This window comes from Pungitius pungitius, chromosome 3 (assembly GCF_949316345.1).
Source record: "Pungitius pungitius chromosome 3, fPunPun2.1, whole genome shotgun sequence".
NCBI classification, from domain to species: Eukaryota; Metazoa; Chordata; class Actinopteri; order Perciformes; family Gasterosteidae; genus Pungitius; species Pungitius pungitius.
Window position 1 is genome coordinate 23532519 of NC_084902.1, and position 14741 is coordinate 23547259.

Below are 14741 nucleotides of genomic sequence, written 5' to 3' on the forward strand. Positions count from 1 at the left end.
CTAAACAGTCAAACAGCAGATCAATACGGCCATCGATCGGTGGCATTGAGACTGAACTGGTTGTGTCTGGGCGAGGGGGGGGGGGGTTTCACTAGTGATTGCTGCATGCTGAAGGACGCGTGTAGGGATACACAACAACACGTATATAAATATAGACAACCCTGAGTGTAAACCCTGTGCTGCTTTGCTCTGGATTGGCTTTGGTTCACGATACAAATATTGGCCTGTATTCAGATTGATGAACACACGCGGCCCAGCCGCCGCTCCCCCAGCTCCGGGGGACACTCAGGCCTTCCTCCAGACGCGCACCCCCCCCCCCCCCACCCCCACACGGACAGATCCATGAGCGGCCCAACCAGCAGTTTGTCCCAAAGTGAGTCAGCTGCGGCAGCTGAATATCAAGCCGGCTGCCGCCGCGTCTCCCCTTGCCCGAGTGACACAGTCGATAGCTCTGCATTATTCATGTTGTGGGGGGGGGTGGGTTGCCGATGAGATGGCCTCTCGCTGAGGGCTGGATTTCAGCCGTCTCAAACTTTTACTCGGGCCCGGTGGACGCGTGACACCTTCAACAACTGCTTATCGTCAGCGAAAATGACAACGCGAGGACCAGGAAAGGGCACGCAACTTAAAAAAAGAAGGCTGAGTGGGAAAAAAGGGGGGGGAGTTTGCAAATCCAAAGGCAAATTTGTAGGTTTTAAATGGGAACGCGAGTTTGACACGCTAGTTTGATAGCAGGCCTCTCGCCTTGAAGACGAACAGAGCTAAAATAGGCCTCGCTGTGACAAGTAAAGTACATATTGTGACTCCCCTGTCAGCTCCGCTTGTTTGCTATCAAGTCAATAAACACGGATCACAAAGTCTACACGAGAACCTCAAGCGTCCTCTGTGCGCTAATAAAAGGAAAACAAATCATAATTTCAAATGTTGCTCGTCGGCGTTTCCTGATTTCCATTACACAGACGAAAGACATCAATTAGCTAAACTGCATCTGTTAAAAAAAAAACTAATAATAAAAGAAGAGGGAGGGGGGGGCGATTGGGGGGAAACAACAAAGAAAACGAAGACAGTTATTTGGAGCAAATCAAACAAGACGCAAAAAGAGAACCAGAGGCAATATAAAAAGCGTCAGGCTGCTTGATATCAGATCTCTGGAGGAGAAATGTGATGGGCACCGATGAGCAGAAGGCATCTCAGGAGGATTGGACAGAGGAGAGATTTAATGTGATCATAGGGGACGCTCATCTTTCAGGGAACGGGGTAATAATGAGCAATCAATAAGGTCCTTAACAGAGTTAGAGCGAGTGGCTGACAGCAGATGTAAGGCTTCGGCTAACAGCCCACGTCTGATCTCACGTTACCGCACCGGGGTCCGGGCTTTGACTCGCACACACACGTCTCACGCACGAGGGATAGGGGCGCACACTATGCACGCAGCGGCATATGGACCAAGCACAGCAACACACGGCCTTTGTTTCTTTACCCTCCCCTCCCCGCCCCCTCCTCTCCCCCAACCCCCCACCTCCACCCCCTGTCACCCGCACGCCACCTAGCGCACCTTCCACAGGTGACGCCCGCCAGCGTCGTGTCACTGCGGATCGATCAATAGGTGTAATCGCGCTCACAGGCGGCGGCGCCGGCTGGGTGCCACGCTCGGACCATCTCGCGGGCTGACTGACGAGCAGCGCTGGCAGATTCCATCAGCGCTACGTGGAGGGTAATAAAAAGAAGAAAAGTAAGTAATAATAAGTAATGTATATATTAAGTAAATAAAGATCTTTGTGTGATAATGACTGCCCCACCGATGCTGTCAGCAACGTTACTAAAGCTAGCTAGCTAAAACAAAACAAGCGAGCAATGCTATTCGTGTTGAGACCACGGATCAATTATTTTGGGAGTCATTTGAGGAGGCATTTTGGATTTGGCCACAGAGATGGAAAATGGTGGCTGTGGACTTTTCACAACAACGTTGGCTTAGGTTTGTGCTAATTCTCTTAATTTGAACACAGAGGTACAATTACATTTCTTTAAAATGTGTATTTTTGTTTTATGCAACAACAGCCATCTATGGAGTCACTATTTTATTTATTAGCTGCCACAACATTTGTCATATGTTAATATTCTATTCGATCTCACATTATATTTTCATCAGAGTAAGCAAATCAGGGTTGTGACTGGGGTTATTTATAATATGACCTAGATATCCTGAGAATAGTTCAGATTGATTGTTTTGTCAATAAAAGGAAAATGTCCATCCTTATGTATTGTCCAAAACCAAAACAATTATTCATTTAAACCAAACCAGCTAGTAGTCGCACGAGGACGGCCAAGAGCTGTGCCTGTGTTTTTACTCAAATAGTGATAAAACATTTGCTCTATTCACTAATCCAGTAATCGTCTGTCATTTCAGGTTTAATAAGCAGCATTTTAGACGTCATTTCACCAAACTGCCATTATTTGCTTTTTGCCACTGGCCCGAACATTTCTGTACATTCATACGTCAAATGTTTGCTAAGGATCTGGACGTCCCGGTAAGCGATGAAGTTGGTGTACCTGGTACCCGTTGACCGAAGAGGCCAGGGAGTGTTCAGTAGCTGTCAATACCAAATGCTTACGCAAAATATCTCCCCCCCCCCAAACGGGCTTTTACTTTGATGACCCCTGCGTGAAACATTCTTCACCATGGCAGTAGTTTTGTATTATATGTTATCGGCAGCAGCTATCTCGTCCTTCTAGGAGAGCATCCCTCCTCAAAGTCACAGACAAAAGAAAATAGGTATTTAATACGTCTCTGCTGGTTCCCCGCACCTCGATGGGGACCTCGATAACGCCGCGGATGTGCGTCGGCAACTCAATGTCCTTTCACATATTTCCAGTGCAATATTTCTCCACCACAGTTGGAACCCCCCCACCCCGGTTTTCACTCTTACTAAATAAATAATTACAACTTTATTATTGTGTGGCACGGCTCCGGACCCCGAGGTGCGACGCAGCATCTCCACCTGTTTGTCATCCGGACAAGAAACACAATGCCGTGTCTTCAATGGATGAAATTGATGAAACCGGAACAGGACTCTGTGATGAGACGCATGCGTCTCATATCCACGTCACGTTTATTCAGGATTAAAACTTGATTGTAAAAATGCTGCACGGGCGAATTAAAATGGAGCGAGCGAGCGAGAGAGAGAGAGAGAGAGAAAGAGAGAGAGAGAGCAGCAGATTAACATCCTATGGGGAAGAAGACAGGAATCTGATCAGGTAGAGAGGTGTAAGGGGGAAAGGGTTTGATTCAGCAGGGAGAAAAAAGGGGGTGCAGTATTTATCCAAGAGATGAGCCGTGACATAAGATAAGGAGTGACTCCGCTGTCCTTTTGGGAAGGGGAATGTCATTCCGCTGCTGAGGTCCCAGGAGGGAGATGAGTCTAGAAGTAGACACTACAGCCTGGGATTTAGGCCATATTTTCATGTTTCTTTCAGCATGCGGTCGTTTCCCCGAAAACCTTTTTGTTATCACTCTTTTTCATTCTAATACTCAAAGCCATGTTGAGCACATACAGCTGACCCTACGGTACTTGCACAACGGATTTCATTTGGCGAACGATTCCACTCTGCTGCCAGGGACTCAAACCCTTGTCGAAAAAACGTGTCGGCTATCAACAGCTGACCAGACATGGTCACGAGGGTTTCAGCGTATCCTAGCAACAGCGCAACGCTCCGGCGCTTCGTGTGCACCTGAAACTGCAACGCAGTGAGCGATTGGTGACGCCGATGATGTCCAGTGGAACACCGCAAACTTAAATCTTATTCTGGGTTTTTTCCGTCACATGTTGATCCCCCATACCCCTCTCCATCCCGGGATTGCGGCCACAGCGCCGGCGCTCGTCAGGTTGGTCACCATGAAGCTTTGGGGGCCTCTTATCTTATCAGGCGTGCAGGAAATGAGACGCGATGCCGCCGGCAACTCTCATCCGTCAAGACGCGCCGGCTCAATTACCACACTGTGGCACGCGAAGCAGCACAGGATGCATGGCGCGGCGGCAAAGTGGATGGAATTGAATCGCTGCGTTGCACAATCAAAGTCATTAGTCGCGTCCATATAAGGAAACCAGATGAGAGGACGGCGGAACCGCTTTATTCGGTGGAGCCGTGCAAGGGAGGAAGTGACAAAAAACTTCTTGCCGCCCGGGGAGAAATCTGCATTTTTCTAATCATGCATTTTTTCTGATTCAGCCCCCTCGTATTATTGTACTTGTTTGCTGCCTCTGTCTGTAAATGGAAGGAAGACAGAAAAGAGAAGGAGGGGAGGGGGGTATGAGAAGAAAGAGAGACAGATTGGGCAAGAGATACACTGAGAGAGAAACAAAGACATACAGGGAGAGAAAAATAGGGGGAGAGACACACGGTGGGATAGAGAGAGGCTGGGATGCTGATGTGTGTACTGCATCCCAAGGGATCACTTACTCAGTATAGACACAGTACTGGAGGACAGAGCACAGCAAGGGTTCATTGGCCGAAAACCCCTCTTTACACACACACACACACACACACACACACACAATCACTCCGAGCAATATTCCTGTAAGCACTCGTCCGCTGAGAATAACCGCATTGACTGAAGTGGAGTCAATGTAAGAGGACGGAAGAGTGAGGGGAAGACGATAGGAAGCAGCAGGAGGAGGAGTGTCCACCTGGCCGGCGTCCAGGGGAATTAAACAGTTGTTTACCCCTCTCAGCGCTCTCGGCAGCGCCGTGTTAGCCTAATGGCACGGACACGAAGCCAATTGATTTGTGGACCAATAGACCTGTCCCACGGCACAGGCAGATTACCTAGATCACTGGCTCGCCATCGGGCAGACATCGCCTCCCGTTCGCACACCCTCCGGATGGACGCCCCCCCCCCCCCAAGGCGGAGGAATGTGAAAACGGTTTAGCGCGTCTGTGTGGGCACGCGCGCATACACGTGTACGCGTGTCCCTGTGTCCCTCGGATTAGAGCGTGAAGCGGGGGGGGGTCGGGGCGGTTTGTGTCCGTGGGGGTTCATCTCGATTGTTCACGTGGGGTCATTAAGTCTCATCGCCGCCGAAGAATTGCGCATCTCAAATAAGCGATTCAGAGCAGGATGACGAGAAGAAACTGTGAATCTTATTCAAATGATTATTATTGATTCAATGGAATCACTTGAATCAATCATCGACAACTGTTGAGCTAACGTTGATAGCTATCGGCCTGAAATTAACGGGAAGCAATAGCCCAGAGGATTTCTGTGTGTTTCTGAACACACATGAACGTTAAAATTACAAGACAATTTTGAGAATAATGATTATATATTAACAAGTGTTTAGCCTTTGAATACTAGTAAGTTTTTCATTTAAAACTTTGGATGTAATGTTTAGTTTGTTTGCAACATTAATTCCATCTTTTTAAATGTCGTCTAAATTGGCCCATAACGTCATAACGTGTCGTACTTGAAAAGTGTTGCAGGTATCCACCTCAAAAACACGCTTGGTTTTCTCTTCTGCGTTGAAGTCACCTTGATTGTAAATGTGGAATTGGGAGTTTAGTGGGTAACAGTTCCCCAGAAGGATCTAGTTAGCCGCATGATGGATGCACATTCGTGGCGTTAGCGCGGCACGCTGTTCTAAATTGAATTTCACACCCAACAAAAAAAAAAAAAGAAGCTTGCTGCTGGACAATGAGAGACCACACACTCTTGAAACTACAGTTGTCCGAGTGTACTGCTGCGGAGTGGGAATAATCCCACATTCTCCACAGTTTTCACTCATGTGTCCCACTTGATAAGCATGAAAATCCATTTATCTACAAAGGAATGGCGCGGCCCATATTGGACAATGTCTCTTTCATGGTCCCTTGCAGGCGCTCTTTTTTTTTTTCCTTCGTCCACAAAGCCACCCAACTGACTCCCCCCGCGTCTGTAATAGGCCACGTTCAATTGATATGGACACATCAAGGGAGATATTGCAGTGTTTTTCTTTTCGCATCAAGAGAAGTGGGGCCGCTTCACAGAAAGCAGCAATATGCTTCCAAACATAAAAGAACAATGGGACGCAAGGCAAATGCAAAAAAAAAAAGAAAAAAAAAGAAGGAAAATAAATAAAGTGGCTTGGACATGAGCACGGTGCACGTATGCCCGGGTGGAGAACAGCTGGTTAACCTGTCCCTTTCCCACCCCCCCCCCCCCCGTTCCCTGGCTACGGCGTGCAGCGCGAGGACTGGGCCTCGGAGGAGGGAGCCTGGTCTCAGGTCACAGATTGGAAGGTGGGGAAGAGGTGGGATTATACATGCGATCTGGCCCGACTAATGCGCCGCGCCCGCTCAGCTCGGGGCGTTGTCAGGTGTTGTCTCTTGGATTACGCACTGGGGAGAGAGAGGGGAAATGTTTAAAAGGGAAGAAAACGACTCTCCTGGAGATTGTTATTGAAGCACTTTCCTCACTGGTCGATGTTATTCATTGCACATCGAAATCCATATCTGTGTAAATGAGGTGCACAGAGCTTTACAACACAAGGGAGACACACACACACACAGACACACACACACAAAAACCTCTGAGATAGGGGTATTAACCATGATGCTACGTCTTAACCACCCTCTGGCTAATGCGGCTAATGAATGAGTGAGCGCTAGCGGGCTAACGGCTCTAATTCTCCTTCACAGGCTATCATGTTGCAGCCCAGAGACGGATCGATACCATTTGCTCAACACACAGGAGGCCCGGGAATCTATAAAAGGGCTTTTATTGAGTAATTAAACACCCATTACTGTCCTGCGCAGCCAAACAATAAATTTGATCAGCCTCTCAGGCGCGGATCCAGCCGTGATTAATACTCAGTGCATGCATGACATAAAAGACCACGGTGACATTTTCCCTCCTCAAAAGTCTTGTCTCAGACCCTCTGACGGGGGGGGGGGGGGGGGGGGAGGGTCCGACCGCTTCAAGGTTGTTCGGCGGGGTCGGGCACAAAGAGGGCTGCGCGTGCACCGGGAGGGGAGGGGGGTGGGGGGGGGGGGAAGGGTTGCGCGGACCCCGGCGGGCACATGCATGTCCGACCCGGCTAGTCTTGAATCCGGTCCCAAAAGGGTCCACGTAGCAGGCGGGAGGCCCCAAACTGCTCAGACTGAAGCGGTGCTTGGAACCTCTTTTTCCATTTGCACTTTGGACTATACTGGAGTTGCGAGCGTGTGTATGTGTGTAAGAGAAATATGAATTCAAACGTTCCAACCTTGGTAAGAGCTCATACATAGTAGCATTTGAATGACAGCCCGCTCAGAGCAGGACAATCAAACAGAAAGATGAACTGGAACAAACATTCTGACAAATACTTGAATTGGACAAACCCACATAAATCCCACGTTCCCAGCAGAGCGAGAACACTATCATGTCACATCGGACTCTACTGACCACCCCTTTCACACTGACTGAATAGTCCCCCCCCCTCCTCCCAGATTTCCCATCGTCCCTTTTCTTCACTCGCACATTTAAAAAAAAAAAGAAATGCTACAATCCCATCCTTGTTGGAGAATATTTAGCGTTGTTGAGCCAACAATATGGCATCTGGGTGATTCTCCAAAATATGAATGGCCCATTCACGGGGGCTCAATGGAGTCGCTTGGCAGCCGCCCGGCTTCCCCTCCCTCCTCCGCGCTCAAAACAATATTACGCGCAGCAGTCTTGGCACTTTTCCCCGAAATCAACAAAAGAGGAACTCGAGGCTGTCCCTGAAACCCCTCAAAAGCATTAAGCCTCTGTGAGATGCGGAGTACTTGGCACAAGCAAAGCGATTTAACGACAATGGGAAAATCATACAGTGCTTTGTGAGATTTAGGGGATACAATACCACTGCGTTTCCAAAGCACACATTAGAAAGCATGTCATCGGGACCCCCTGGGGGGATTTGAGCAGCCTAGAGGGGCCGTGTAGTGAAGAGGATAAATATATGTTACCGGGCGCGAAGATGGGAGCGCTGCCAGCACCTCCCTCACACAACATACTGTGGATTACGAGTGTGTGGAATACATTAACGGAATAATCTTCTGAACACGCAAACTAACCCCTGCAAACTGAACCCATTTGGCTTGTTAAGCTTATACATCGCAACACTTCCAAAATCAATTTACGCCTATTTAACAGAGCTCAAGGGGTGCGGCCGAGGAGTGATTCTCGTCTTCCAAAAAGAAAAGAAAAAAAAAAGTACCCGAAAAAGTGCGCCCCCGCCATGAAAAAAAAAAAAAGCAGAAAAGAGAGAGAGAGAGAGAAAAAAGGAGTTGTTATAAATGTGCGGCGCTTGCAGCCATGCTGACCTCGGAGTGCTAAACAAAACCAACAACGGACAAGCAGACACCCACTCAAAAGTCAATACCGTGCGCGCCTCCTCTTCCTCTCGTATGGTTAATGCATGATGCCAGGTAGGGGAGACAGACGGAGAGTAGGATCTCATTATACGCTGCATGCTATCATTAGCCATCTACCACATGTGTCCATCCCGCCAACAGAGCTGTACAAGCAACATCCTAATGCTCTGGCGCCGCTTCCAGTAGGCGGGAAGAGGGGAAGGGGGGGGGGGGGGGGATTGGCCCGCACGCACACACATACGGTCGCAAGGAAAGCAACACAAGCACCCCCCCTCCTCCCCCCCCCATCTCAGCAGGCCGTGGAATTGGAATGCAATTTTTGAGATTTTTTTTTTTTTCTACAGCTAAAGTTCCTTCTCTAATGGGAGGATTTTTCTTTTTCTTTTCTCTGCCTGACATGATCCTGAACTCTTCGTGTTGCGGACTGTTGGGTCAGGCGAAACAAGGCCGACTCTGTGGTGGTTCACACGTACGAGTGCAATCTATTGAGCATTTGGCTAAAGCTGAGGCGATTGTTCGATCAAAAAGTCTTCATTTTAGCCATCGACCAAACCGTTCAGACATTCATCAGGCAAAAAAAAAGCCTGGCTTGGGACTCTCAAGGGTACTACGAACGTCTTTGGGTTCGTACTGCTCAATATTTCCCCTTGATTCAAGGCGTCAACAAGAGAACGCACTGCTGCAAATTAGACTAGAGCCCAAGATGATCTGATTGACAAATGCTTCCAGGCATTCGTCAAGCCAAAATGGTCATGATTTGACCGGTCAGACGGGAACATCTGACGCTTAATGTCACTAACAATCGCTTTGGTGAAACAAAACAAGACATTTGAAGACGTCATGCCGGGCTTCAGAGAGCTTTATTGGTATTTTTTTCCACTTTTTTCTTTTTTCGACCGTACACCGACAGGAGAAAGAGGCCGAATTGTTGACAATCGATCATGCCTGTAAAATGAATCCGACAACAGGCGAAAGCTGCGTAGCAACGGCAGTGTTTGTTTCGTGTCCGTCTCCCAGAGGCTACGGGCGGCTTGGGGATGCTGTGCCACACGCCCAGCCACTCAACATCCTTTGTGTCCATCCCCTGGCAGCTCGCCAAGCCCTCAGAGCGCGCGCACACACACACACACACACAGCGGCTCTTCCTCGCCCCCGACGAGGCATTGTTCATTGACGCTCACGCACACCTTTACCGCCTCGCAGACCAGAAAAAAGAAGTGGCCCGGCTCCCTCGCTCGCTTAATCAAGACGTTTAAGCAAGCTGAGCTGCAGACGGGAGGTGAAGCAGGAGGGGGGGGGTTGGGGTTGGAGTTCGGGGGGCCAGCAGACGACCACGCTCTTTATATATTTATATATAATATTTCTGATCATCCAGCAGCGGCGGGCAGAGATTACAGTACGATCCTGATTTTCTGCTCCTGGCTGTCTTTTTTTTTTTTTTTTGGCCCTCGTGGAGAAAAAAAAAAAAAAGGCACTCGTCGGCGTCCTACCACCGCTGGGGCCGAATGAGCGGCGAGCTCCCCCGCATATCAATGCACGATTTAACTTAAGACTTCCATGGCAATAACCTAATTAGAGACGCCGCCTTCTTATTTGACGGCACAATGTAAAGGATAAGCCGCACGCCGCCATGTCTATTGAGGTCTAATAGCGTGGAATATTCCAAAGTGGAAGTTAGAGGGTTTTTTTTATTAAGTCCTTAGCATATTTAACGCTTGCACATGCTGAATGTTTTAATATCTGCCGGAGAATCCGAGCCATGGGTGGTGGAGATTGCCGGTAAAGAGTAAAGGGAGGTGAACGGGGGTCTGCTTAAAATTCAGGAGAGGGGGCAGCGGATTGCAAAGAAGGTATAGGAGAGGGAGAGGAAAAGAAGAAAAAAATGGAAGAAAGAAAAAAAATCCGCAGCTTTGATTTGATTAAAACGTATGAAAAAGCGACGCATTACATAAACCGGAGAAACTTCAAACATTTGGGTGGATTTGGAGTTCAAGCAGAGGGAGATAATGCTTTTAATGCTAGAATTAACATGGAAATGAATTTAGCTTGAGAGTCTCTCTCGCTCAAAAAAAAAATGTAAGCGAAAAAAGTCTGGAGATTTGGCGTAAAACTGATCTCAGATCAGTTCCAGCTGCAATGTTGCGAGCTGTTTGGGGGATTTTCGTCTCTTAAAAACTTTCGCGTCTTTTGAGACGCATTTCAGCAGACTAACTTTCCCAGTTCATCCGTTGAGAGACACCAAACACCTGACCTGACCTAACACAAGCATTCTCCCTGATCCACCACTGAGACAGTCAGCGGTATGGACACCCCCCCATCTTTAGATTTTGACTGGATAATAACCTGTCATCAATGGGAGGAAGATGGGAGGGGTGTAATTTGTGTGCTTTTGAGAAAAGAAACAACTGTCAGTCACAGCGACACTAAACCCCCAAATCCCTGTTTGATGCAGCCAATGTGGGGGGGGGGGGGATGTGGCCCTCCACCCATCTCGTCAGAGAAACCTGTTTTCCGTGGGGCGAGCGGCACCACAGCTACAGCTACCCCCCCCCCCCGTCTCCAGAAGGAGGAGCTTTAAACCGGGGGTGGGGGGGGGGGGGGGGCAGTCAGCAAGCTTGCGGGGGGGGAGTTCGGGTGGTGGTGGGGGGGGGGAGATGCACAAAGACTCACACTCTCTGGTTAGCTGACACGCTGCCCGGACAGGGCTGCCTTCTGGGACGGATAGAGCGACGAGAGGAGGAGGAGATAAGTGGACAAAGAGTGAAGTGGATGAGGGAGCGAAGGAGACAAGAGGGGCTTGACGCACTGTCGAGCAAACGTGGAGGGTAAGAAGAAGGAGGGGAGGGGGGGGGGGAGAAGAGAGTGAAACAGACAGGCAGGTCCGAGAGGGATTTGTTCTATTTGCATGTGCCGGGGCTCCCATGGGGGGTCCCGGGCTCCGGCTTCTGCACAAAAGATAACACTTAACATATTTGCTGAAAGATGACAACCCGGGCTGGATCTCTCGTTTGAGGAAGGGGCCCCTTTGTCAGGCAGAGGAGGGCCGCTGATATGGACGCAGCAGAGGCGAACACATTACTGTGTGTGTGTGTGTGTGTGTGTGTGTGTGTGTTTTTGTTTAAAAAAGGCACAAAATTCACCCAACTCCCTCTTTTTCATCTGGCCACAGATTTGAATGGAAAACATTACAGACTTCATAAGAAGTGTCGCTATCATTTATTTACGCGGCCCCACTGGCGGGAGTCGCTCGGCCACCCTCGCAGCATACTCGTCTCTCTCTCTGCTCATTGGAAAGGGGTGGGGAGGTGGGGGGGGGGGGGACATGTTTAGGTAAATAAAGGCAGAGTAAAGGGTTGCCTGTTTGTAGAGCACTTTCTCTTCCATTCCTATTATCTCTCCTCTTTCTGTCCCTATTAGCTGTATCTGGGGGTTGGGGGGGGGGGGGGAGGCAATACGTTATGTGTATAATGAGGGGGATTATTGCTGCTGTCATCGCAACACGCGCGCACACAGCGGACGCAGAGGGACAGATCTTAAGCCGGAAGACTGTAAGCAAACAAATAAGACCAGAGGAATAAACAGGCCGCTGAGTCGCTACATTATTTACATTAGACACAGAGCTGCGACACACACACACACACACACACACACATATTTCAAAACTCAAGCACCGCATCGCTCCCCCATATGTTCCTCTAGGATGACAACAGCATGGCGAACAATTGAATCCCTCTGACGAAGAGGACGAAAGCAGTCCAAAGTCAGCCATTTGTGGACAAACTGCGATGAAGGAAATGGTGTACTTGAGGCGTAAACAGGTGCACACCTGTGTGTGTGTGTGTGTGTGTGTGCAACACCTGATTAACATTCTCGTTAAAGTTAAAGTTTGACAGCACAGACGTACGCAAATGCCTCGGCCAGTCATCAAAAAAGCAAGACACATGCACACACACACACTAGGAGGAAACAGGACATGATGTGGAGTGAGTGTGTGTGTGTGTGTGTGTGTGTGTGTGTGTGTGTGTGAAAGTTCAGAGGGGAAAGGTTGAGTCCTTACTAATAACTGCTACAAAAACAGCGAATGTGCAATTGTGGAACCTCGACCCCCCCTCCCCTCCGATTATTCGGTGCCACATTTCACTCGTGGGACGGCAATTTTTTTTGTCTCTTTTCCAACAATCCGACTATTGTCCTTGGTGAACATAGGACACATTAACAGCACTTCTACATCTCACATGAATCACATATTTTTCTTAAATCTGAAATTTCAACGATAAGTGAATGTTATTTTTTCCACACCCTAATATTGTTGTTGCTATTCCTATTAATTGTTATTAATGCACAGTTAACTTGTGTCACAATGTTATACATCTTCACTGCAATGAAGTGTGTATAGAACAAGTTATATAAAATGGAGTGTGACACAGATTATGAATATAACTTTATAGAGATTGAGGCCTAATTATGTTTTAATATTCACATCCAAAGACATCTTATTGTGCGTATGACGTTAGAAAAAAATTATAACTTTTGCTTCACGTCCATCTCGCTCTTCTGCAGGTGGGACTAATGAAAAAAAAGTTTGGAAACTATTGTCGTCAGCAATAACGTGTGGAATGTGATTTTCATTTTAAATGTAGACCAGATATATTAACAAGAAGGAATTGAGGCTGTGTGCAAAACATAAAATATGGGAAATAAACCTCAAGGTGACTGCTGTCATTTTGGGGAGACCTTATAAAAAAGCAACTATTTGAATAAACCGGACAGCGTAAATATACAAACACAATGATATCAGCACCAGTAAAATAGAAAAGTAAATACAAAAAAATGTAGTAAAAAACACACACATCAATGACACTAACGGTAGTAATAATACAAAGTGTAACGTAGAATCCACCTACCATAGACGCTGCTGCTGCTGATCATCTCGTGCTGGAAGAGGAGACCAGAGCATCGGAATTAAAATTTGTGAAGAAACCAAAAAAAATCAAAAAAATCCCCTTTAACCAAGAAACAGAAACATGACAGACACTAATATTTTTTTTTCTTTTTTTTCTCGCTATTGTTTCTATTTGTTCGCTGCTCGTGTTTCCAGCCGCGTGCGAGGTGGGCCCTTCTAGTACTGGCGCGAGCGACTCAGTAGCAGAGAGGCATCTAACCTACATGCATCTCGTTAGAGGCGGGGGGGGGGGGCAGAGGAGTGGGGGGGTGAGGGAGGAGGGGGCAGAGAATCAACCGGTGCATCTCACCGCTTGTTTGGAGTTCAATCAGCTGATTACGCCCTAAAAACGTCTCAGGAACGAGCGCTGCGGCGATTCTGCACCCGCAACTTGTTGTAAAGCCTCCGTATGAGCGCAAGTTGTATTTCTTTTTCTTTCTGGGGGGAGGAGGGGGGGGGGGGTACCGCGCAGCCGACACACAGAAACGGGCGACCTACGCTGCGGGCTTTGCGATTATTTAAACGCCGCGGCGCGTTGGAGGTATAAGAAAGAAAAGCGGTCGTCTCGTCTCCTCTCCTCTCCTCTCCTCTCTCCTCTCCCACAGCCCGTCAGCGCCTCCTTACCTTACCCTAGCGACAGGTCGACCTTTCACGCAGGAGGGGGGCGTGGGGGGGGGGGGGGGGGTACTTGGTGGGGGAGTGGGGAAGGGGAGTTTAGGGTCGCATCGATCCGGCGAAAGGGTCCGCTGCTGCTGGTGGACGGAGGTTTTGGTGGGGCAGGGGGGGGGGGGGGGCGGCGTGGGGGTTCAGCCGAGTGTTAAGCCGGGCAGAGCGCGAGCTGAAGCCATCCCGAGTGAACGCAGGAAGCACTGACCACAGCCATGTTGGAATCTCACCAGCCCCGAACAGCTGCTTCTCAGACTGACCAGTACGCTCCCTACTGCGCATGCGTGCAAAGCGGTAAAGAGGAGGAGGTGTGTGTGCGCGCGCGCGCGCGTGTGTGTGTGTGTGTGTGTGTTTCTTGAGAAAAATTCCAATTACTGCCCATAAGGTTATTATGGGCATCCAGTGTGTACGGCAAAGTGGTGAAAACGGGGATTTCAAATGGTGGGGAAGATAACCCGGGAAGTAGAAGCTAAAAGGCTCAACTGGGGAGCTGCTGCACTTATTAACACGCTAAAGGTGAGACTTTATTTATTACATTTGTATTACACACCAACTTCTAAAGCATTTTCAACTCAATGATTTATAATAGTTTAAAACCAAAGCCTTTTGATGCCCACAAATGCTATCAGAACAACTTGTTTAGCGACCCAGAAAGATTATAAAATTAAAATAAGATGCTTTTCTGCCCGTAATAGGGCCGCCGTTTTGGGAAGCGACCTAAGTGTAAGCACGTGGAGGGGGTGGGGGGCAACCCACCTCCACGTCT

At 48.5% G+C, this 14741-nt stretch overlaps 1 protein-coding gene across 3 annotated transcripts in view; it reads right to left on the reverse strand.

Moving 5' to 3' along the window:
- Positions 1 to 14236, reverse strand: part of LOC119216371 (fidgetin-like) — a 30433-nt gene extending 16197 nt beyond the window's left edge. The window contains exons 1-2 of one of the 3 annotated variants that reach the window (XM_037469127.2): positions 14184 to 14236; positions 13272 to 13302 (exon numbers count right to left, since the gene is read on the reverse strand). In XM_037469127.2, the coding sequence (XP_037325024.1) occupies positions 13272 to 13302; positions 14184 to 14192 (40 nt within the window). In that variant the 5' untranslated portion in view covers positions 14193 to 14236. Of the gene's footprint in view, positions 1 to 13271; positions 13303 to 13933; positions 13974 to 14183 lie in introns of those variants that run through there. The other 2 variants (XM_037469134.2, XM_037469143.2) reach the window with 2 other exon arrangements.
- Between the last annotated feature and the right edge of the window lie 505 nt (positions 14237 to 14741).